General features: G+C 56.4%; 11 protein-coding genes across 11 annotated transcripts; 7 read left to right on the top strand and 4 right to left on the bottom strand.

Annotated features, from left to right (window-relative positions):
• Window positions 1-46: 46 nt before the first annotated feature.
• GLE1 (Nuclear pore complex nucleoporin component) lies at window positions 47-1768 on the top strand (the record flags this gene model as incomplete). The annotated part of the gene is made up of 2 exons (XM_071060040.1): window positions 47-931; window positions 989-1768. The coding sequence occupies 2 exons, from the start codon at window positions 47-49 to the stop codon at window positions 1766-1768; spliced, it is 1665 nt and encodes a 554-aa protein (XP_070916141.1).
• A 549-nt stretch (window positions 1769-2317) lies between these two features.
• Window positions 2318-3170, bottom strand: MFIFM68171_04621 (uncharacterized protein; the record flags this gene model as incomplete). Its single annotated transcript, XM_071060041.1, has 2 exons — window positions 2318-3047; window positions 3124-3170. The coding sequence occupies 2 exons, from the start codon at window positions 3168-3170 to the stop codon at window positions 2318-2320; spliced, it is 777 nt and encodes a 258-aa protein (XP_070916142.1).
• A 488-nt stretch (window positions 3171-3658) lies between these two features.
• Window positions 3659-4420, top strand: CPR2 (Peptidyl-prolyl cis-trans isomerase B; the record flags this gene model as incomplete). Its single annotated transcript, XM_071060042.1, has 3 exons — window positions 3659-3986; window positions 4050-4176; window positions 4249-4420. 3 exons carry the CDS (start codon window positions 3659-3661, stop codon window positions 4418-4420), a joined length of 627 nt encoding a protein of 208 aa, XP_070916143.1.
• Window positions 4421-4968: 548 nt separating this feature from the next.
• On the top strand, window positions 4969-5550 carry RMT1 (type I protein arginine N-methyltransferase Rmt1; the record flags this gene model as incomplete). Its single annotated transcript, XM_071060043.1, has 2 exons — window positions 4969-5154; window positions 5353-5550. 2 exons carry the CDS (start codon window positions 4969-4971, stop codon window positions 5548-5550), a joined length of 384 nt encoding a protein of 127 aa, XP_070916144.1.
• A 414-nt stretch (window positions 5551-5964) lies between these two features.
• MFIFM68171_04624 (uncharacterized protein) lies at window positions 5965-7084 on the bottom strand (the record flags this gene model as incomplete). The annotated part of the gene is made up of 4 exons (XM_071060044.1): window positions 5965-6104; window positions 6164-6382; window positions 6478-6896; window positions 6984-7084. 4 exons carry the CDS (start codon window positions 7082-7084, stop codon window positions 5965-5967), a joined length of 879 nt encoding a protein of 292 aa, XP_070916145.1.
• A 295-nt stretch (window positions 7085-7379) lies between these two features.
• Window positions 7380-8089, top strand: MFIFM68171_04625 (uncharacterized protein; the record flags this gene model as incomplete). The annotated part of the gene is made up of 2 exons (XM_071060045.1): window positions 7380-7589; window positions 7643-8089. 2 exons carry the CDS (start codon window positions 7380-7382, stop codon window positions 8087-8089), a joined length of 657 nt encoding a protein of 218 aa, XP_070916146.1.
• Window positions 8090-8354: 265 nt separating this feature from the next.
• Window positions 8355-9094, bottom strand: MFIFM68171_04626 (uncharacterized protein; the record flags this gene model as incomplete). The annotated part of the gene is made up of 3 exons (XM_071060046.1): window positions 8355-8517; window positions 8581-8885; window positions 9077-9094. The coding sequence occupies 3 exons, from the start codon at window positions 9092-9094 to the stop codon at window positions 8355-8357; spliced, it is 486 nt and encodes a 161-aa protein (XP_070916147.1).
• A 446-nt stretch (window positions 9095-9540) lies between these two features.
• On the top strand, window positions 9541-10961 carry MFIFM68171_04627 (uncharacterized protein; the record flags this gene model as incomplete). Its single annotated transcript, XM_071060047.1, has 2 exons — window positions 9541-9802; window positions 9871-10961. The coding sequence occupies 2 exons, from the start codon at window positions 9541-9543 to the stop codon at window positions 10959-10961; spliced, it is 1353 nt and encodes a 450-aa protein (XP_070916148.1).
• Window positions 10962-11917: 956 nt separating this feature from the next.
• SET1 (histone methyltransferase set1) lies at window positions 11918-15972 on the top strand (the record flags this gene model as incomplete). Its single annotated transcript, XM_071060048.1, has 3 exons — window positions 11918-12610; window positions 12692-15767; window positions 15869-15972. 3 exons carry the CDS (start codon window positions 11918-11920, stop codon window positions 15970-15972), a joined length of 3873 nt encoding a protein of 1290 aa, XP_070916149.1.
• A 1183-nt stretch (window positions 15973-17155) lies between these two features.
• Window positions 17156-19931, top strand: VMA1 (H(+)-transporting V1 sector ATPase subunit A; the record flags this gene model as incomplete). The annotated part of the gene is made up of 8 exons (XM_071060049.1): window positions 17156-17509; window positions 17638-17674; window positions 17747-17768; window positions 17837-17885; window positions 17944-18028; window positions 18091-18706; window positions 18849-19797; window positions 19875-19931. 8 exons carry the CDS (start codon window positions 17156-17158, stop codon window positions 19929-19931), a joined length of 2169 nt encoding a protein of 722 aa, XP_070916150.1.
• A 970-nt stretch (window positions 19932-20901) lies between these two features.
• Window positions 20902-22846, bottom strand: MFIFM68171_04630 (uncharacterized protein; the record flags this gene model as incomplete). Its single annotated transcript, XM_071060050.1, has 2 exons — window positions 20902-21136; window positions 21210-22846. 2 exons carry the CDS (start codon window positions 22844-22846, stop codon window positions 20902-20904), a joined length of 1872 nt encoding a protein of 623 aa, XP_070916151.1.
• Window positions 22847-23375: the final 529 nt, after the last annotated feature.

Below are 23375 nucleotides of genomic sequence, written 5' to 3' on the forward strand. Positions count from 1 at the left end.
TAGACATCGTATTCATATCTCGACGCAAGACAACGCGGTAATTAACATGACGTCTCCCTCTTCTCCCCAGTCGCAGAGCAACCGCTGGCCGAGCCCACAGCGATCGTCTGTGATCGAAGAAATCCTCGGTGAGGACAGGAACTCGGAGGCGCGACACCGGCAGCTCCTAGAGGCCGCGAAAAAAGAGCACGATCGCGTCAGGGAGGATGCGGAAAGGGTGTATCGTCTGCAGCTGCAGAAGGAGGAGAGGCAACGGGTTTTGGACGAGATTCGGAGAGAAGAAGAACGAGTCAAACGCGAGGAGCAACTCGCCGCAGAGCGCCTGAGGTTAAATGCAATCAAGGCAAAAGAGATCGCGATTCCGCCTCCCCTGCCAGATCCGAAGCCGCCTGCGGTGCAAGCGGTAAACGGGAGGACGGCGGCGGGTGCGAATGCCGCCTCTTCAGTCGAGGACAATGCCGCTCCCCCTGCGCCAGGTCAGGCCAACGGAAATGCAGCGCAACAGCAAACAGTGCCTGTGGCTCAGGCTTCATCAAACCCATTCGCGGCCAAACCGCAACCGGGCGCCACATCAGCAGCACATGCTCTAGGCCAGCCTCCTGGTGTGGATCAAAGCAAGGCAACAGAGCCAGCGAAACCATCAAACTTGGCCTTAGGAATCAGCAGCCTTCTCAATGGCACGGCCCAGGTCAATGGCGTCAGATCGGATTCTGGAACGTCTCGCTCGGCGCCACCGCCCTCGACCCAGACGAGTCCCGACAGGTACACCGAAATTCACAAGAACCTAAAAGGTTTGCGGAAGTCCATGGCAGAACAGTGCAAAACAAACCCGGCTCTGAAAGCGCGGATGGGCGACATGCGACGAGAGATCAGGAAATCTGTGGGGCAACTCACCGTCGCTTCAGGGGTCCCGGGGACAAATAAGACACAGGTAGGGAGATGCTATCGTTGAGTCAAAGTAGCTCCTCTTGCTAACAATGACATGTAGCAACAAAAGATCGTTAGTCTGTTGCGCGAGGCACTCTCGAATCACGCTCAGTCACAATTGATGGACCCCAGCAACTTCGTCCTAGAACCCCGGAACCCTGTTCAAGGTGCTATGCACAACGAGCCTGCGCTCCCCTCAATATTCCTTTATCTACTCAACATTTTTTCCAAAGCTGCCATCTCCCAATTTATCAACGAGGCGGGAGCGCGGCCGGAGACGGCCGACCCTGTGGGTGTCTGCGTCGCCGCAACTTTCTCAGAACCCGACTTCCTCTGGCGCGGCACGTCGATGATCGATATTCTACTCGCCAAGTTCAGGATCGTCTGCCCTGTCCTCTTCGGCTATCGGGGGAGCGAGAAAACGCAACAAGGAAGGCAGAGGCTAGGCTGGTGGAAGGACGGCGGCCAGTGGGTGCCGGAGCAGCAGCATATGGACCGCATGACTGGACTTGGGGCGGGGTTCGCCGCAATATCACTTCGAAAGTTCGTCCAATCCAAGAAAGAAAATCCTTACCCTGCTCGGAATTATTGGACGGCTATGGCGAGAATCGTCAACACACCACCGGACGAAATTTCCAACACGCAGTGCGTTGTGTTGAAATCGATGATTCAGAACTATGAACAAAAGTTCATCGAGTTCTACGGGACAGCCGCTATTGCGGCCTTGCGGACCGCGTTGGTTGAGTTTCCAGCGAGGGCGCCAACAAAATCGGCGGCGGTAAATTCGGTGGAGGTCCTGGCACAGTTGCTGAAGAGGGATGCGGGTCTGGTTCTTGAATAGGTTGCATGTCGCAAGGTATAAGGAGACGGTACTGGAACGGTCGGTCTTGCAAGTTCGGTATAGAGGCTAATCAGTTATTGTTAAGAAAAAGGGGTCCACACTGGTTAAGAGAGATGCCAAGGACACCGAACCCCAGGGATCTCAACGCAGATATTCGTGTACAAGAACTTTACAAGAAGAGAACAAAAGGTAGCGTCTCTTCGGACCGCCAGAAGCGCCTCGCTATACTGTAACCCACATGGCTTCGATTTCATTGATTCTTATTGATTCGTCCTCTTGTACTTCTCTTCGTCATCTTGTTCCTATCTTGTTTTCTCTTCCCTTTACTGCGGTTCCCCTTCGCGCTTCGGGTTGGATATTGCAGGTAGAGCGAGTAGGTCATTGTATATTGAGGCGTTACTACGCTCCGAGACGACGCCCTCTCAGAAAAAGTTTCCGAACGCCTAGTCGTACAGATCCCCGATCTATGTGTGCGCAGGTATTACGCGTAATGCCTGCATTCCCAAAGCAATGTCCCCAGAAAAAAAAAACCAGTCAAGCCGCCCGACCTCATAACACCAAGAGCAGTATCAACAAGATGATCAACACAACAATCAACACGCCAATGCAGCAGCTACTCAGCCGATCCTCATTCCGCCGCATCACATACCGCAGCTTCTCCATGCCCGTCTGCAGCCGACCGCCGACCCGATCAGCGAGCTGGTCCACCACCTCGAGCATCTCGCGCTGCTCTTCCAGCTCACGGCCCATATCGTCCGCCTGCCGCCGCAGGTTCCCCACCGTCTGGAAGACTCCGTCCAAATGCTCGTCCTGCTCCCGCATCATCATGACCTGCTGCTCCCGCTCAAACTCGGCCGCGTAATCCTCCCCCGCCTCAGTCTCACCGTCGGGGATCGCGAATGCCGACGGGTCGGGCAGGTCATTGTTGTTTCCTTTCGCGCCGCGGCGGGCGCCGCCGCTGCCGCCGCCACCTCCGGAGGTAGATGAGACCTTGGCGAGCTCCTCGCGCATGTCCTCGATCTCGCCGCCCACTTCCTGGACCAGGCGCTTGCGCCGGGTGACTTCGCTCGCGTCGAGGCCGTATTGGGAAGGGTTGGACTCGACGGCCTTGACGGACTCGACCAGGTCGGCGAGGTCTTCGGCGAGGGAGGTGAGCGAGGACTCGAGGTCCGCCCGGGCAGAGGCGAGCTCAGGGGAGGTTGCGGCTGTGCTGAGGGAGCGGATGCGCAGGTAGGAGGTGAAGAGGGGACGGGTGGATTGGAGTTGGGTAAGGACATCTCTGTTTATTTTTGTAAATATCCCGATTAACTAGTGCTCCGGCAGAGGTTGCTGAGATTTGGGAGGGCAGTTCTCACTGTTGGACCTGGAGGAACGGGTCCTCCTCGTTCGTCGAGGACATCATCCCGCACCGTAGTGGGTCACGTTATAAGCTCGGTTCTCGCATTAGCGATGCAGTATCTGGGCATAGCGCCAAGTACTGTCTCGCGAGGGTCGTAGAGTTCCCGATATGCGATGTTGACTTGGCTGGCGGATGACGTTGCGGGCCGAAGAGGTACCTAGCTTCGCGACAACTGGCCCAGAACCTAGCATGTTATTAACAAAACTCTAGGGGTGTTCTTATAACGCGCTTTTCCCTTTCCGGTGTGGCTGCTGGCGGTCAGTGGCACCCTGCCCCGCAGTGTCGTTTTTGGTGCCGGAGCCAGAACAGGACTCCCGCTAGAACCCCTGTCCCGTCGCGCTCGCTAGCGACCCTGGGGTTGAAGCTCAATCCGCAGTTGAAACGTAGCTTCAACGACTCCTTTATTTTCTGGTTCCCCCCCGCGCATTCTGTCCAATTGATCTGGACGTGTCCTTATCCTTTCATTCCATCACATCTAGGCATTGACCAAAATGTTCAACGTCCGTCGGATCGTGTTAGCCGCCTCGCTCCTGGTGGGCGTGAGCCTGGTTTGCTTCGCGCAGCCCGCCGCTGCCGCCAAGGGGCCCAAAATCACCCACAAGGTCTATTTCGACATTGTGCACGGCGATGAGCCGCTCGGGCGCATTGTCATGGGCCTCTACGGCAAGACTGTCCCCAAGACGGCCGAGAACTTCAGGGCTCTGGCCACTGGCGAGAAGGGTTTCGGTTATGAGGGTTCCACCTTCCACCGTGTCATCAAGCAGTTCATGATCCAGGGCGGCGACTTTACCAAGGGCGACGGCACCGGTGGCAAGTCCAGTACGTATCTCCCAGAGCGTCTCCCTCATTAGCGTTCTCGGATGCTGACATCGATACCTACAGTCTATGGTGACAAGTTTGCCGACGAGAACTTCAAGCTTAAGCACTCCAAGAAGGGCCTTCTCTCTATGGCCAATGCGGGCAAAGATACCAACGGCTCCCAGTTCTTCATCACGACCGTCGTCACCTCGTAAGTTGTTCTGGGCTCTGCGGACGTAAGCGTTATTTGCATGCGGATTTGCTGATACGGATGCTGCTGCAGTTGGCTCGACGGCCGCCATGTCGTCTTTGGCGAGGTCCTCGAGGGCTACGACGTCGTGGAGAAGATCGAGAACGTGAAGACGGAGCCAGGTGACAAGCCGACCACGACGGTCAAAATTGTCAAGAGCGGCGAGTTGGAGGTCCCCGCTGAAGGTATCCATGTGGAGCTCTAGAGCCCTTCTACAATGAGTGCCGTTTCTCCCTGCCCCTTTCTAAGGGATTTGCCGTCGACAATATCAACACGCTATTTCATATCATTGGAACTTCGGCTGCACACAGGGACGATGGGCTGATAATTGGCATTCTGCTCTGTGCACACTCAGGCGATGACGATTCCACAGAATCAGCACCCAGCGCAGCCGCTGCTGACGACAGTGAAGTCTGGTCTATCTTGGGCAAGATGGCTCTCTTCGGTATCCTCCTCGCGGCGATTGCGGTGTGGGTGCGCGTCACGAGGAACGGTCGGGCTCGGGACGACGTTGGCTACGAAAAAGCTGTGAGCTATAAAACGTCATGAGATGCAGTAAAATATAAACAAAAGACTTTGGGAAATTGGCTGCTGCGTAGGGCTGTGTTTTTCGAGGAGACGGACGCTGATCCAGCATTTCATTACATGCATCACGTGGCCCCGTTTCAAGCATCGCTAAATTTTTGTGGTGAGCCTGAATGGCCTGAGCTAGCAGACTGTCGCTCCAAAAACATACGACATCAGCCGTTCAAGATGAAGGTTCTTACATTAAATTTCCTGAGCTGCGCTGTTAAGGCGTGCAAGTCCTCGTCCGACTCGTTCCCCCTGCACCCGAAGGATGCAGAGCTTGCCAGTGACGATGTCGAACTCAACCCGCAGCTGTTAGTCAACTTGTTGCCGCGCATTGACTGGAAGGCGTTGCGCACGACATCTACAGAGGCAAGTATCTCTCCGTTGTCAAGTCTCTGTGTAATTTAGGTCTCAGCTGGGGCTTGGTGAAACTGATGAGTTTCCGGACCAATACTGTCTCCCTTTTGCTCATCGCCGCATTTCACAGCTCTCTCTGCTCTTCTGTTGCCTCCATCTTCAGCGCAGCCACTCTTAAATATCAAGCATGAATCGCTAACACAAGACCAGTTGGGTTTTCCTCAACTGCCCGAACAGCCACCCAGTGTCGAGGAGCTGCAGGCCGATGAGAAGATGCTCAAAGACCTGCACACGCTCCTCATGGAGACGCAGCTCATGGAGGGGAAGCTTGTGTGCGGACACTGTGGGCATGAGTATGCGGTACGAGAAGGGATCGCGAACTTCCTCTTGCCGAGTCATCTCGTATGAACAGGCCGGAGGTTGGTTAGCGGAAAGGCGGAGGCCATCATCAGTCGGTCCTGGAAAAAAAAAAAAATGCATTGGCTGGATTGGGGTCACGGCGTTCACGATCACGAATTTCTCAAGATACGAATGATATCCAGATGCCTCATCTCACAGGATTTTGGGCATCCCGATTTGAAGTCCTCTCCTCTCCTCTCCTCTCCTCTTCGATGACAGCACGACCAACAATATCCATCTACTACATACGCCTTGAAGTGATCAATCGGACTGAAGCGGTCCATGGCGGTGTATGTTCAATGGAAATCTAGATATCGATGCCGTAATTATGCCCAAGCCACCAAACTCCAACCCAAATAGGTATGCTACATATCCTCGAAAAAGCCAACCCGCATTCAGCTGTACAGTATAACGACACTATTTCTACATCTGTTTCTTCTGTGCCGCAGGCCCCATCTCCTTGTCAAAAGCACCATAAGACACCTCCAGGCTGGAAAGTGCCTTGAGGCCAACAGCAAGGATAGAAAGAAGAACGACTAGGACGACAAGAGACATAAACACGCCTAATACCTATATTAGCAACGCATGACCCCCAAGAAGATTCCACCGACGGGGGATTCACCTGGCGTAAAGAATTGGTACTTCTCGAACAGAGGCAGGTTGTTTGTCGAGTTCAATTTTCGCTTGAAAAGCATTTCACTCTCGTCAGACCAGCGCTTGAGGTCCATATGCGCAGCCTCGGCAAACTGAGGCTCGTACGCCTTGAACTCGTTCGGATCCGAGAACAAAATGACGGTATAATCGCCATCGAGCGTCTCAAGCAACCGGCCGAGCTCGTAATCTGGTTGTTTCAACCCTCCAAGTCAGCAATGGAATCCCCTCCCACCCCAACTTTCCCAGCAAACAAGATCAGGCAAACTAGGAGAGGCAACCTACCATTATCCCTCAGCACCTCCTTCCTCGCCTGCCCCTCCCTGACTGAGACGGCAGGCAGATGCTTCAGTTCGACCCGATCAACATGCGCCTTCCGGCCCCCTCGCTGGTCCGCGCACACGCTCTGGATGTACTCCGTCAGCGGCCCGGCCGACACCTGGCCGATCACCTCGGCGACGCTGAAGGCCGTGACGCCTTCGCGCTGCACGGCGCCGCACAGCCTGGGCATCCGACAGCCGCCCCCCTCATCATCGTCCCCCTTCCCGTCGCCGCGGATGTCGACTGCGTGCACGCCAGGCTGCGACACGAGCACGTACCGCTCTGTCGGGCACGACGCGAGGAGCTGCTTTGCCGACGCGAGGACTTGGACGTTTGTCTGTAGCTGCTGGGATTGGGCTGCGGGATCTGGGAGGGGAGGGAGTCTGCGACCCCGGAAGGGGGGGTTGTTTGTTAGCATTGTTTGGCAGGTGGATAGGTTATGGATCGAGAAGGGGGGGGGGGGTGCGTACTCGGCTGTGGAGAACAGGACAAACGGCGACGAGTTGGAAAAGGCCTGCACTTGCGCTGCTGCTATGCAGGCCAGCAATGTGGTTGCTTTCGGGAGCTGCATTGTTGTTGTGGGAGATGGCGGTGCTGTCGGTGATGGGTGATGAACGCCGAGCTCAGTTGCTGCGTCGGCGTCTGCGAGGGTTGAACCGGTCGTTGGCTTGCGATGCGTCTCGGGATGGGAGCTCGTCCTTGGCCTTGGATGATGCATGGGGCTGGGGCCAACGGCTGCGGCATGGAAGCGGTGAAGGCTGGCAGAAGGCCAAGATAACGGCTTGTGGGGGTTATCACTAAATTTACAGGCCCTTTCGGGCGCGCAACCATCACGCGGTGGAAAGCTGCGAGCGAAGAACGTCGAGATGTTCGCACAGCCAAGGATAAAAAAGACGCCACTTCCGCCACCGAAGAAGAGGAAGTCGACACATACGATCGACGAGATCACGTTCGACAAAGATGCTCGCGCCGAGTACCTCACAGGGTTCCATAAGCGCAAACAAGCGCGGATCAAGCATGCGCAGGAGATAGCTGAGCAGAAGGCGCGACAGGAGAGAATTGAGATGCGGAAGCAGGTAAGAGAAATCCTAATTATACTGTGATGCTTATGCTCACGGATTGGTTGCAGATCAGAGAAGAGCGGAGGCAAGCCGTCGAGGAACATGTCCAGACAATCAGCAAGATCCTCCGGGAGGCCGAGAGTGCGGGCACGACCGAGCAGAATGGTGACAACTCTGACGAGGAGTGGGGCGGACTCTCAGATACCGACGTACCAGAGGCGCCGATTGACCTAGAAGAGGAATATATCGACGAGGACAAGTACACAACAGTCACCGTTGAAGCCGTTAATGTCGACCGGGACGGCCTACATAAACCGGTGTTCGACGAACCCTCCGAAGATGCGTCCGATTTAGAGCAAGGCGAAAGCGTACAAGAAGGTAGAGAAAAGAAAGAAGAGAAAGGAGTACCTAAACGGGCAAAAGGCCCGACTAAGAAGAAAAAGTTCCGGTACGAAAATAAGCTTGAGAGGGATATTACAGCAAAAAAGCAGAGGCCGAAGCGGAGGAAACATTAATTTAGATAGGGATGCGCGTAGCTGCCGCCAAACCCGTGGAACAAGCAAACATGCGCAAGGGAGTTGTTTGAGAGGTGAAAGCGTGATTGTAAAGCCGCAACACTTGAATACTTGGGAAGTGCTATCGACTGATCCGTCTCCAGCCCTCCTCCGTCCACACAGCGACCCTCGGCGCGTAGAAGCCAGGGACCCAGTATTCGTAGTTCGAGTGTGCTGCAAAAACACCACCAACGAAACCCGCCATCCGACCCGAGACGCGATGCACTTAAAGGGCGCCAATCTCGGCCTGGAAGTCCTCGAGCTCCTTCTGCACTGCGGCGTACTTCTTAGCCATCTCCTCGTACTTGGACTCCCACTGGTCGCGCTCCTGCTCGAGAGCCTGAACTTTTCGCTCGAAGTGTCCGGCCTTGATATCGGTCTGCCGCAACCTGCGGAAGAGAGCACGTCAGTAACGGGATGGGTGTCTTGGGGTATTTGGCGTGCCCACGCACTTCTCGTTGGTCTCGCGCAAAGTCTTATCAGCTTCTTCGGCCTCTTCCTCGAGAAGTTGCAGTCTTCGAGTCAGCGTTTCGTTCTGAGTTCCGTGCTGCTCGCCCTCGCTGGCGGTAGCCTTGAGCTCCTTGACTTTGGCCTCGAGTTTGTCTACCTCTGCCTCTAGCACGTTGTTCTTGTGCGTCAGGGAGATAATCTCCTGCTCTTTCGCGAGGCTGTCCTGCTCCAAGGTCTTGATCTTGGCCTGGAGCTCCTCGACTTTGGCCGCCGACTCCTCGGCGTCCAGGCGGAGCTGTTGCATTCTCTATGTCACGCATCATCTTGTTAGCCAACCAAGTCATCGTGGAAACCGATGGACGGTCTTGATCTCGCCGGGTGCATGGAAAGTCTTCGACATCAAAGTAGCGGTGGCCATCGTTGTCGCTCAGGGGGGTGTGTGAACCCGATGGTGGGGTCAAACAGGGGTCCAGCTCTGGAGATTGGGTAGAGACTCACCTCCTTGATACGATCCATGGTGTCGTCGGCGATGGAATTTGGGAGTTAAGTCGAGAAGTAAAATGATTTGGGAAGCAAAAGGGTGCAGCAGAGGTATCACAACTCGATGCAGGAAGTTGGGAGAAAGAAGTCGGTGGACGAAGGCGGACAAGTTGGTGGTGGATAACGAAATGAAGACCAGCAAGCGCCCCTCTTCTAGGCGGCTGCGTTTCGATTTGCTGCGGCGGGTGCCGTCACTTGTCTGATCGACCAGGCCCGGCTAATGGTGGGGCAAGGTGCAGCTGTGCCGTTGCTGTGCCAACACTCCGTTTCCATTTCCAGAACCAACGAGAGCGAACCCACCAGCGCCGCGACCACCCCGACTCCCCTTGCAAACAGAAGCACCAATCTGCGGCACTGAATACGAGCTCTCAGGATCACCGCGAATTGCCAGCTGGGAGGCTATTTCCAGTGGTTTCTGCACAATGTTGGCAGCTCACCACGACCAGGAGAACCTCTTCACGCACCAGGCCGGCGCCTCCAAACAGCAGCTGCAGGCAAAGACCCCCGCTGCACGCTTCCCAAAGACGCCCTTGAAGGTGCCACTTAACGATGAGAACACAAACCACGGTTTTGGTGGAAAGAGCGTTCTGCGGACCAAGGGAAACAATGAGAATATTGCCACTGCTGGGAAGGGCGGCAATGGCGTCGGCAAGCCTGGCAAAGCCGTCTTGAGGACACCGGCAGGTGCGTACTGCCTCTGCATCGATTGATTTTTTTGCTGCTTTGAGCCTCCTATAACTGACTTTCTGCAGAGCCCCAAACTGCTCGCGCACCTCTCGGAAACAAAACGACGAACGCCAAAGCGAAGGCAACGCGGCAAACCCCCGGCGGCAAGCAGCTTGCCCGCAACTTTGAGAAGCCGAGTATCAAGCCAACTTCCACTGTCCGACCAAAGCAGGCCGGATCCCGGGCAGAATCATCAAAGCTCGAAGTGCACACAGACAAGACTCACCTCGACAAGGAGGAAGAGGTTGAGTACGCGCCACCGAGGCCGAAGGACATCCCATATGAATCTGATATATGCCCCGCCGGCCTTTTGACGTTCGAGGGATTGAAGCCTGAGAACTTGTTCAAAGGCTATTACAATTATTACTTCAACCATGTGGACGACGACGGCAAGACCCTGATGGAGCGGGAGATGGAGGAGCAGCGGCAGCGCAGTTTTGAGCGCGGCGAAGAGCAGATCCGGAGAGACATGGAAGAGTTTGACTGGAGCATCGGAGATATACCAGAGAGCAAGGACCTATTCAAGAAGAAGAGCGATGCGACTATAGCAACCACGGCCAGTGCCGTCAAAAAAGCCGCACGCCCAGCTCTCAAGCAGCCATCGACCATCGCATCGCGGAAGGCGGCATCGGCCCTGGCAATGCCTACCAGGGCCCCGGTCACGGCACTTGCGAAGACGAACAAGACGATTGCACCGGTGGCGACCAAAGTCCCATCTAGAGGATTTCTCTTGCCCAAGCGAAAGCCAGCACAGCCTGTGCCTCAGCCTAGCGTCTCAGCACAGAGCAGGGTGGGTGCGGTAGCGGCGTCGAGGAGCACCTTAGGCTACAGCAAGGGCCGGTCCGCATCATCGGCGGTCCAAGGGGGTAGCGAACCGGGCAACCGCCATCCTGATGCCGCTCCCAAGGCGCGCACGCTGGGGCGCTCCGTGAGCACAGCGTCCTCGGGTTCGGATGTCACCATCACACCAGCTCGCTTCGCTCAGTCATCGAAGGAACCGAAGAAGCCTGATTTTCTCTCCATCTTCGATACTGACGAGGACGATGGCAATCTGTGCGGCGGTGTGCCACCATTCGACCATTCTGATGACGATTTCCAGCTTTCGACAGATTTCTAATGGGGCACGAAACGAACGTGTTGTTAGGGATATCATGTTGGTGTTCGTTTATGGCGTTTGGGATTACGTTTACAGAACCTGTGGGCGGGGACTTTATCTTTCACCGCCTAGATGCCGTGCCACGTTCCGTGGCTGCGGGTATTTTAAAGTGGCACCACAGAACTGACTGACACTAGTGTTCTTGCGGGAATGGAAGGCTGATTTCGAGATATTGTACCATTAAGGATTACGGGGGGAGAGACATCCATCAACAAGGGGAAACAGCATTCGTTGAGATCTTTTTCTAAGACAAGTAATTGAACATCATTGCTTCCGATTCTGGAGATCCGAGTCTGTGCGAAGTGACAACCATTCATGACCAGTGTATGATGTCTGGCCTTGCTGCGATTGACGCGTTGTGTGGTGATTGAGGAAAATAAAGTACCTTACATTAGCAGGAACCGCTGCAACCCCAAAAAGCTCAGGTCGCAACTCCAGCCACAACACCGCCACGCCCTTTGTGGAAAGCGCTCGGACCAGCCTGCACGGACTGGAACGCCAGCCAGTTTCGGCTTAGCGACACAATGGCTCGTGGCTTTCACACGCCCAGGATCCTAAACTTTCAACTTCATTCCCATTCCGACGTACGCCCAGGCGCCTCAGTTCCTCCTCGAAAACGCTTTTACCGTCACCAGGACTGGCCGAGGTTCGTCGCACATATCAATAGGAACTTTTGCTTCTATTTTTTCGCTGCCGAGCAGCAATCCCAGACTCTTTTGTGCTCGCGGCGCAGTCCCCAGCGACGCCCTCCCTCGGCTGGCGAGGGCCCGTCGCGTGGACGGCACTTCGCGCGTAATTCTGCCGTCGCATCGCACACTCGGCCCATCGACACTCCTGCATGGTGTCTCTCAACATTGGCAACACCAGGTATGATGGTTGGAGGACGGAGGAAGCGGTAATAGTCACCCCTTCTCGCCATGACCCGCCCTGCTGGTGCGGGCTTCGCCCAGTTCTTCCCTGCCGCGCCGCGAGCCGCGAGGGACAGGGCAATGGAGCGCGAGAGGGCAAAAATAAAGGCACACGAGTCCACGTCTTCGCAGGCCGCCGACGCCAATGGCCGCCATGTCCCGTTGGAGCCTTCGGCTTTTTCCCGAACAGACGATGTGCTCGCCGCCGGCCTCGCATCGAGATCGCACTCGAATGGAACCGGTCCTGATGCCGCGCACCCTTCGACAGACGATACCGAGTCGCTGAGCGGGGACACGCTCAATGTTGGCGGATCGGCCAGCTCTCATGGCAGCTCAAATTCCTCCGTCTTTAGTGCTCCCACGCGACCGAGCGCCTCGGCCGCCGTGCGAATCTCGAGCAGCCAGCTCACCCCTCCTACCACCATCGGCTCCCCGTCCTCATGTCTCTCTACAGCCGCTCCTGCCAAGGCACAGTCGACCACTCCCCGCCCCGCCGACCCAATAGACGGGCCCGTCCCGATAACCAACGGATCTGTCCATGCCACTACGGCCTCTCTGTCCGGCGTCGCCAAACGCGTGCCTGCCCGAGACCCGTCTCGCTCGATCCTATGCATCAAGTGCACATATGACCCCGTCCTGGACGCTTCGCTTTCGAGCTCCGAGAAGAGAAAGGCAAAACCGATATACAAGGAGTACGGCTTGGTATGTGCACCTAATACACACTTACACTGAGGGGGGAGCGTCATCTTGATTGTGAATCTGATTGGCTAATTCTGCGCGTAGGAGAACCAAGATGACGCTCCTCCCTCAGACCCTCGCCTGGCGAAGGGCGGGAGGTTAAACTACATCAATGTCGACTTCCACCTTCCCAAGGCTCGGTTACGACATGCGCCTTACAACCTGAAGCCGTACAAGTATGACCCAAAGACGTCCTGCGGACCCGGGCCTCCCACCCAGATCGTGGTCACCGGCTTCAATCCCTTGACCGCCTTCTCCAAGGTGACGACCGTGTTCGCCTCGTTCGGTGACATTGCCGAGAGCAGCAACAAGATGCACCCGGAGACTGGGAGCTACCTTGGGTTTGCCACATTTCGCTATAGGGACTCGAAACCGAGTCGCTCACGCCCCGTCCCCGTCACTGCTGCCGATGCGGCAAAGCGCGCCATCCGAGCAATGCACGGGAAGAGAATCGAGGCCAACACGGTCCGCGTCGAGTACGATGCTGAGGGCAGGAAGAGCTCCCGCATGCTCGAAGAGGTGCTGAAGAAAGAATCAGCGCAGGCAGCCGGCACACCCAAAATTCCAACAGGCCCAAGATCCAAAGAGATCGTCCCAGGCCCCCCCCCGACCGCCCCCAAAGGCCCGGCGGCACACCGAAGCGTCGCGACTCTCCAGGGAGCCTGGATGCCGAAGCCTAAACCTGATTCTGTTATCGAGGCTGAACCCATCGCGCCGCAGCTCAAGAGCGAACCATACATTTTCGTTGCGCATGAGTATGTCCCCGTCATGCCCACCACGGTGGCCCACATGAAGAGGCGTCTGAAGACGTACATGTTCGAGGACGTCCGGGCGGACAAAACTGGATACTACATTATCTTTCGCGATTCGGGCTACGGTCGCGCAGAGGCAGAGCGATGTTACAGAGCCGCGGACCGCACCGCCTTCTTTACCTACACCATGGTCATGGACCTTCGCCTGTATGGGGCCGCTGGGAAGGGTTCGCGCACGTCTGACGCGCGGCGGCGTAGCCGCACACCGGATCGAAGACGGGTGGATGACAGCCGTCCACACCGCGAACATGACCGGAGCAGGCGCGACGACGACCGATTGAAGCGCGAGGAGCAGGACCGGCGTAGACGGGAAGAGGAGGCAGACCTTGAAGAGGAAAAGAGGCAGAGGGCAAAGAACTTCGACCCGGTGCTGGAAGCGACTGATGTGGTGCTCCGAGAGATGAAGGAGCAGTTGATCAAGCACATCCGAACCAAAATCGCAGCCCCAGCGCTGTTTGAGTACCTCAACCCTGTCAACCACATTGCCAGACGGCAAAGACTCAACATCGAAGACCCTCACAGCGCCAGGCTTCCTCCGATTGTCCTAGACGACTCGGAATACAGATCCCCGGTCGGCACCCCGAACTCCAGGGCGGATCCCATAGAAAGACGAACTGCTCGCCTCGATGTGTCGGCGCTGCCCCGTATCCGCAGAGTCAAGAACGCCGGACTGAACGCGCGCAAGCATGGATTCAACGATCCGTTTGCGCGCAATCGTCAGCCCGCCAGACGCAGCGCGTTCCGGTCTCTCCACTACCGACTCAGAACCGATAGCGACGATGAGTCCGAGGATGAAACCGAGAATAGGGCGTCGCTCGGAAGAGACACAGAAGAGCCCGAGTCTCGACCTCGAAGCCGTATGAGCACAGACGACGAGGCGACCAAGGACGACTACGCATCTTGGGGCCCCGGTGATGATGATTCCATGACGGAGGCAAGTTTCGCCCTCAATGATGGGTCCCTATTGCCAAAGAAGAGGAAGCTGGATCTTCAGGTGGAGACGGCCATCAAGCGGCAGAAGAAGACGGATGAGGAGCTCTTCGGCGTGACTATTGATCGGATTGAGACCGAGTTCCCGTCTAGAGAGCCCTCGCCAGAAGACATTGTTCTTCCCGACGCTGAGCCAGCCGAGGAAAAGGACACGGACAGTTCCCGGATGCCCACGCCTCTACCGCCGGGAGTGAAAGCCAAGAAGAAGGCTCCGAAGGCGAAGAAGAAGTCGAAGAAGCAGCTATTCGAAGAAAGAGAAGCCCTCAAACGGCAGCAGCAGGAGATATCCGAGAAGGAAGCACTGCAAGCCGAAGACGATCACGAAGCCAAGCCGACGCCGGACGGCGATCTCGAGCCGAAGATAGCGAAGGCGGAGGAGGATGCGGGTGCGGGTGCGGATGATGGCAAGCCGGATCTAGATGAGAATCTGTATCCACCAGAGAAGGTTTCGGCTCTCGAGCTTCCTCGGGATTTCAGTCTCGATGTGCTGGCCTTGCAGGAGTTGGCGCTCGGGGACGACGACCAGCCAGATATCGACAAGCTTCGTAAGAGGTTCGGCCCTGGCACGATGGACGATCCTGAGCTCTGGTTGTGGAGACGAGATCGCATTCGAGAACTGAACTCGGCCGACGGGACTGCCAGAAACCCGGTGTCCATCGGGGGCTACTATGTCCCGAACTCGACCGGCTGCGCCAGAACCCAAGGTGTCAAAAAGATTCTCAACTCGGAAAAGTCCAAGTACCTGCCGCACCACATCAAGGTCAAGAAGGCCAGGGAGGAGCGTCAGGCGCAGACGGGGAAGAACGCCAAAGACGCGGCTGCTGTTGCTGCCGAAGCCGCCAGGCTGGCTGCTGAGAGTCTGGTGGCCAAGGGCAACTCGCGTGCCAATCGTGCCAACAACCGTCGCTTCGTTGCTGATCTCAACGATCAGAGGAAGACGCTCGGCCAGGATTCGGATGTCTTGAGGTTCAACCAGCTCAAGAAACGGAAGAAGCCGGTCAAGTTTGCGCGGTCGGCCATCCACAACTGGGGCTTGTATGCCATGGAGAACATACCCAAGGACGACATGATCATTGAGTACGTCGGGGAGGAGGTCCGGCAGCAGATTGCCGAGATCCGCGAGAACAGGTACCTCAAGAGCGGCATCGGCAGCAGTTACCTTTTCCGCATCGATGACAACACGGTGATTGACGCGACCAAGAAGGGCGGCATCGCGAGGTTCATCAACCACAGCTGCATGCCCAACTGCACGGCGAAGATTATCAAGGTGGAGGGCAGCAAGCGCATTGTCATTTATGCCCTCCGGGACATTGCGCAGAGTGAGTTTATGAATCTTTTTTCATTTTATTTTCTTTCCATTTCTGTTAGCACTGGCTGGCGTGACCAAATTACGAGGCTAACATGGTGGATCGTACCACAGACGAGGAGTTGACGTACGACTACAAGTTTGAGCGTGAGCTCGGCAGCACGGACCGGATACCCTGCCTGTGCGGGACGGCAGCGTGCAAGGGCTTCCTCAATTAATAATACCAGCCGCCTTCTTAATGACCTGGGGAAAACCGGTTGGGTTGCGGGTGTCAGTGCGGTTGGTTTATGGTTGGCTGGCCGGTGATGAATGGGAAGAGGACCGGCGATGGGCTAAGTTAAGGGGAACCAGTTAAGCCTACCTTAGACAGGTAGGCGGGGGTTTCAATACGGAGGGAGCCTGGTAGGTGGCCCCAATGAGTATTATATTGGAGCATTGCGAAGCGAATTCATGGTCTTCTTTTTTTTTTCTCTCCACCAAAGAGTTATGGGTTTGACGTGGTGAACGAGTTGGTGTTGCGGTGTTGCGTCGGAGGAACTAGGAGATCTCTTCGCATCGCGTTGTACTGTACATATATTATTATACGGGCCGGTGTTTGGAATGCGGGAACCTGGAGGAGAGATCGTTGAGATTTGTCTCGTCATTGGAAGGTGGCTGGAAGGAAAGGTCGTCGAGTTCATCTTGTCTGGTTATATGTAGCTACTTTTCTCGATTCGCCTGGAGGAGTCGGCATCTATTGCGATGAGAAGGGGGAATAGAGGTGTGATTCTGTGCATATTTCATGGGACTGAAGTCGTAGTTAACTGCATCGATTAACAGAGCGATAGGAGGGGTGTCCTAGTTGGCTATCACAGAGACCCTCATCCCCTTCCATCTACTAGATGAATGGGATTTGGAATATGAGCTGTCGAGCAACCATTTAGCAAGGTCTTCTCTCGTTCAGCATCCATTGTTATTGCACCCGGGACGAGCTGGCCAAGGGAAAGGCCAGCAGGCCATATTTTTAGTACGAGTACTATGATTACAAAATTACTTTGGAACATACGACTTCGGCTTCAATGGCCTTACTGTTGCAGTTACACAGTATATCGTCAGTACACATAGACTGCGTGGGCGGGTCGCGACCCGGAATTTCTCACTTCGGGTTCAGACTTGCAACCAACTGAGCGGCGCGGACGCGGCTCCTTTCTGACGGCAGCATTGTTGCCTCCTTCACACCCAGCGATGCCTAAACGGGACCCGGGTACCAAGAAGACACGCAAACAAGCCTACCCCTCAACTGGACTTGGGAGACGCGACGATCTTGGTCATTTGGTTGTGCAAACCGGAATTGCCGCCACAAGCGTGGAACGTGCGAGAGCTAGCACGGCTACATAGTAGGTTACACGAGGGCCGTCTTGAATGCAGGTGGGATTGCGGCCGCGATTGAAGGCGCGGCCGTCGCTTGTCGACCTGTTGGTTAGCAGCAGCAGGAGCAGCAGCACCAGCCGCCAGCCGCAAGCAGGCACACCTGCCACTGCATCATCGCCTCCACTATTATCGGCAAGCACCGCCCCGGGATCCGACCTCGAGCTTGCCCCGGGTGCGGCCATCCTCGAACAAGCTGCAAACCTCCCTCTTCCACAGTCGCCAGAAACACCACGCCTCTCCGCATCAGCCCCGCCATCGTCGACACCGTTGCCGAACATCCCCAAAGTTGTCATTACTTCCGCACCCGCGCCCACTGCAATCACCTCGTCGCCCAGCATGGCCCCTGTAAGCTTCCTCGGTGCCCACCCGCACTCCGCATGCCTCGAGCTTGGATGCGCCATCACTACCACTACCACCACCACCACCATACCCCACCACCGCTACTATGATGCGCTGACGCAGCCTCGATCCAGTCGCAGACAGGCGGCGATAAGGATGTCGTCCACAAAGGTATGCGCAGCTCCCTGCCACTTCCCCTTCGTTGTATTTGCCTGCTAACGGCCCCCCCCCCCCCCCGCGCAGGCAAGGTCTACTCGATCTCCGGGTTAGTCCCAACCAAGCCCGCGGCTACGCAAACCACTTTGCTCGCAATCGCTAATAGCGCGACTCCAGACCCGTCGTCGTTTCCGAGAACATGATCGGTGTTGCTATGTATGAGTTGGTACGGGCCCGGTTCTGCCTTGACCGCAGGAGGGTGCTCTAGCTAAGCCCCGGAACAGGTGAAAGTCGGCCATGACCAGCTCGTTGGCGAGGTCATTCGCATCAATGGCGACCAAGCAACCATCCAGGTGTACGAGGAGACAGGTACGGCCCCTGCAGGCATAGTGAGGAAGCGCCTCCCTGGCAGCTAACGACATGTCCCACAGCCGGTGTGAGGGTTGGCGACCCTGTACTGCGGACCGGCAAGCCTCTGTCCGTAGAACTAGGGCCCGGCCTTCTTAACAACATCTACGACGGTATCCAGCGCCCCCTCGAAAAGATCTCAGGCATCGCGAAGAGCATCTACATCCCTCGAGGCATCGCCGTGCCAGCGTTGGACCGAACCAAGAAGTGGGATTTCACCCCGACCATGAAAGTCGGCGACCACATCTCGGGCGGCGATGTTTGGGGCACAGTCTTTGAGAACTCGTTCATCTCAGTGCACAAGATCATGCTCCCTCCAAGGGCCCGAGGTACTATCACTCGGATCGCCGACAAGGGCAGCTACACGGTGGACGAGAAGATCCTCGAGGTCGAGTTCGACGGCAAGAGGACCGAGTACGGCATGATGCAGACCTGGCCTGTCCGCGCGCCGCGCCCGACAACCGAGAAACACTCGGCTGACAAGCCGTTCCTTGTCGGCCAGCGCGTGCTCGATGCCCTCTTCCCTTCAGTCCAGGGCGGAACGGTTGCCATTCCGGGTGCTTTTGGTTGTGGTAAGACTGTCATTAGCCAGTCCGTCTCTAAATTCTCCAACAGTGACGTGATTGTCTACGTCGGATGGTATGTAAATCCAGGTCTATTTGCCCCCTTTTTACGGACCTTTCGGGTTTTACGGATAAAGGGATGGCTCCCGATACAGAGCCTTGCCTCCAGATTCCCGAGGCTTCGTGGATGCAAGCATACAGCTGACATTCGTGGACAGCGGCGAGCGCGGTAACGAGATGGCCGAAGTCTTGAAGGACTTTCCGGAGCTCACCATTGAAGTGGACGGCCGCGAGGAGCCCATTATGAAGCGCACGACGCTCATCGCCAACACCTCTAACATGCCTGTCGCTGCGCGCGAGGCCTCCATTTACACGGGGATTACGGTTGCAGAGTACTTTAGAGATCAAGGCATGAACGTCGCCATGATGGCCGACTCGTCGTCCCGCTGGGCCGAAGCACTGAGAGAACTTTCCGGCCGTCTAGGAGAGATGCCTGCTGACCAAGGTTTCCCCGCCTATCTCTCCGCCAAGCTGGCCTCCTTCTACGAACGCGCCGGCAAGGTCCAGACACTCGGCAGCCCTGCCCGCGAAGGCAGTGTCAGCATCGTCGGTGCCGTGTCGCCGCCCGGTGGTGACTTCTCCGATCCCGTCACGTCGGCCACGCTAGGTATCGTGCAGGTGTTTTGGGGTCTGGACAAGAAGCTCGCCCAGCGCAAGCACTTCCCCTCCATCAACACGTCGCTCAGCTACAGCAAGTACACCATGATCCTAGACAAGTGGTACGAGAAGGAGTACCCCGATTTTCCCCGGCTGCGCGACCGCATCCGCCAGCTCCTTTCCGACAGCGAGGAGCTGGACCAGGTGGTGCAGCTCGTCGGCAAGTCGGCGTTGTCGGACCCCGACAAGATCACGCTGGACATGGCGATGCTCATCAAGGAGGACTTTTTGCAGCAGAACGGCTACTCGGATTACGACCAGTTCTGCCCCATCTGGAAGACGGAGTGGATGATGAAGCTCATGATGGGCTTCCATGACGAGGCGCAAAAGGCCATCGCTCAGGGCCAGAGCTGGGCCAAGGTGCGTGACGCGACGCAGGAGCTGCAGGCCCAGCTGCGGAGTCTCAAGTTTGAGGTGCCAAGTGAGGGACAGGAGAAGATCTGCAAGAAGGTTCGTCACGTTGGCCCCATTTGTCTCTCCTTTTATTTTACGGTGATAACGTAGCTAACGATGGCTGATCTCTACAGTATGAGGCAATACAACAAGCTATGCTGGACAAGTTTGCATCTGTTATTGACGAGTAGAAAGAGTTTGAAGAGGAGTAGCCAAACTACGGCCTTCTCTTGTGGTTTGCATGCATGCTGCGCAGCGTGTCTCTCTGTCAATTTAGCTGACGGTTTGACGGATGGTCTTCCTCCCTCCTCGGCTTTGTATGTATGTATGTATGTGATGCTACATTCGGGAACGGGGGCAACCATTTTACATAGAATCCATTTTTGGGGGTTTTCTCTTTTCTTCGCCGAGCGAGTCGGGGGGGGGGGGGGGGGGGGGTTCTCCATGCGTTCGTTCTCCAATCCACCTACCAATCAAACACAAAACATCTGAAATTGCATTGTGAAGTGGAAATTGCTGGTTTGGTGAAGTAGGAGGAATCATCATCGTCATGAAGTTGGTTGAGTGTTTGTATCCATGGGCACCTAGGCTGTTTCGAGGCAATAAGGGTGAACATATTCAGAACTCGAGCCTTTGTTAAGAAAATTCTAATTCTTGCATGTTCATTCATAACAATCGTCTAGGTCATTATCATTACTCCCACACAACGCTGGTCCCAAATTTGTTGATTCCCCCGGCCCTTCCAGAACACAACCCATTTAACCCATCCGTTGATTCATTGCCCGACCTGCACCAGCCCCCTTTTAGCGGCCTCCCATAAACCCCACATCTCCCTCCTAAATGACGACAAGCCCCATTCAACATCTCATTATAGAACAGCTGACTTTTGCTCCAACGCTCAAACTCGTCGACGAAATCTATCCCAACCAACAACAGGGGTATCATATCGAAACCAGCGGCGAGGCGGTTAATATGCGTGCGTGCGTGCGCGCATGTATGTACTTCCGCAAAGAAACAGATGTACGGGTCCCGCGGGGTTTGACATCGTAACGAATCAGGCCGGCTCCTGGGGGGTTTCGAATCGGTTCCAGAGGCCCCTTCGGTAGACATCCCACCCGTAATTCAAACGTCCCGTAACGCTTGATGAAGCGGGGTGCTTTTTTACATGCCCTTCTCCTTGCTCGCGACAACCGGGGCCGCGGCGGACATCACGTCCGGCGGTGACAGGCTCCTCTCCCACTCCTTCATGAAGTCGGCCGCGGTTCGCTTGATGTTGCTGGGTGTCAGACGGTTCAGGACTGGCGGGAGGAGCTCCTCGAACTTGGTGGTCGGGGTCGGGGTCGGGGTCGGGGACGGAGGGCGGCCGGAAATGTGGGATTTGGAGGGTTTCTTCTTACTACACCCAGTGGTGTTAGTCAGCTTGTCATTGTGGGGGGCTGGACAGAATGGGAAAGGGAGTAGCTGCTTACAGAGGCGTCTCATCGTCGTCGCGCTTCTCCGGGATGGATGGGATGATGTCCCCGTTGACGGTGGTGCCGCTCCATCTTGGGGAAGTGCTTGGGCTATCCCAGTTAGACCAGTCGTTCTCGTCGAATGAGTCGATGGTCATCGGCGTCCAGGAGAATCGCTTTGTGGGCTTTGAGGCGTCGGTTTGGGATCTCCGTAGAGTCGAAGTCGGTCTGGAAGCTGCCGCTTCGCCATTCTTTCCCGCGTCCTTTTCTGCCTCCCTTTCCTGCCTCTGAGAAGGCGCGGTCCGGGTAGTCGTCTCCTCAAACGCCGAGGTTACTCGCGGCCTCGAGTTAGCGCCTGCCGCACGGATAGTATCCTGGTCGCCGCCGCTGCCCAAAGCTGGTCTCATATTGCCGTCCCTCGCCCGCATGTACATCCCTTGACCAGTGATCGGTTCATCGCCCACTGTCGCTTGTCGGAGATCCTCCATGAACGTCCAGAGCCCCGTCTTAAGATCCTGGGCGATCTGCTTCACCCCGGTTGTTTGCGTCGAGCGGGGGGCCCAGGATGCGCGCTTAGCCAGCAGATCTGGCGTCACTGGCGCAAAACGACTGGGGTTGTCATTCTTGGAGTTCTCCGCTTCCTCCTCGAACCCGGATGGCTTCGTCGGAGAGAGCAACGACAGAGTCCGCGTGTGGCCCCCAGGAAAAACGCGTCGCCGACTCCTTTCGGGCGTTGCCGGCTGATTTTGCTGGCCGAGCAGTGCCTTTCTCCTGTCAAGCTCCGCGCTACGCCGGACCGTCGTCTCATCGTGCAACTCGGCGGCTGGACCAAGACCGCGAGCGGGATCGCCGTTTCGCCGCTCCGCCCTCTTCTTGTACGCCTCGTGCGTGGCCCACTGTTTCTTCAGCCTTGCTAAATCCGACTCGGCACGGCTGAGCTCCTCCCGAAGTTCCAGGACACGGCGCTCCTGTGCTGCGATCGCGGTGATGAAATCGTTAGGATCGACAGGGGACATGATTGAAGGCGTGTCCAGCGGAGTCGGAGGGAACGTGCTCATTGTCGACGAAACGGGCGTAGGCCGCGAAGGGTAGGCACTTGGCGGCGCGATTGGTAGAGTCAAGGATAACCTGTTGGTGCTCCGCGACGCTGTAGATGCGGACCGTGACGAACGTGTCTCTAGAAGATCGTCCACGAGTGGAGGCGGTGACCCCAGAGGCTCGTCGGGGAATCGGCGCGGTTTGGTCTCATCACGGCTCCCTCCGCTTCCCAGATGACGCCTCTCGTGAGGAGCGGAGCCGCTGCCGCTCAACACAGCTTCGTCCAGAGTCTGCTGGAGTGAAGCCATCTGGTCCATCTCCTCGTGCTCCTTCGGCGTGCGGTGCGGCCTGTCTCTATTAAACGAATGTTGGGGTTTGCGCAGAAAATCAGGGTGGTAGGCCGACCAGGAAGTCTTTCGTCGGTGGCCTGGGTTGGCAGGGGTGGCGAGGTAGCTCCGGCGGGAGCGGTGCCTGCAGGGGGGAGCGGTGAGGCGAGTCGTTCTTCTGGCGACGACAGCAGCCTTGTGGATGTTCAGCGGGTGCCTGTCACGTTTGTTGAAAAGAGTGTTGGCGCAAGCCGAGACGAAGCAGATCCGGACGAGGTCGGCAGAGGTCATGGGAAAAAAAGAAGAGAGCAGCTCAGAATAGGACGAGGGTGGGTGGAAACCTCATCTCGCCCGATTCATGCAGCCCCTGTTTTTAATTGGAGAAGCAGATCCTGACCGCTTACTTGAGCTGGGGGAGGTCTGGGGGAGAACAAGGTTGGAGGGATTCGACAACCCGGTCGCCGTGGGTCGTTTGGCTGACAGGACCCCGCTCTGTCGTCGTTTCGATGTTTTCACTGTGGGATGGGGCTTGTCGTTGATGTTGCGTGTCCCTGCTGGTCTCCCAAAAGGACGGGGTCTGGCCGTGCTGAATTGACGGGGGCAATTGGCCGGGAGAAGATTGTAGCGTAGCAGTAACAGCAGCAGCAGCAGCACCAGGAATCCAAAAAGAGCGACGATGTATATGTATCCAAGGGCCGCTGCAGCGAATATTCTTGCTGCGTGGGAGGCAAGGCGGTCCAGGAAAGCAAGCACAAAAAGGTTGTTGTTCCAGGGAGATTCCAGGAGTTCGGATGTGGGATCTTTATTTCGATTGCGCCTT

This window comes from Madurella fahalii (assembly GCF_045866475.1).
Source record: "Madurella fahalii IFM 68171 DNA, scaffold_2, whole genome shotgun sequence".
NCBI lineage: Eukaryota > Fungi > Ascomycota > Sordariomycetes > Sordariales > Madurella > Madurella fahalii.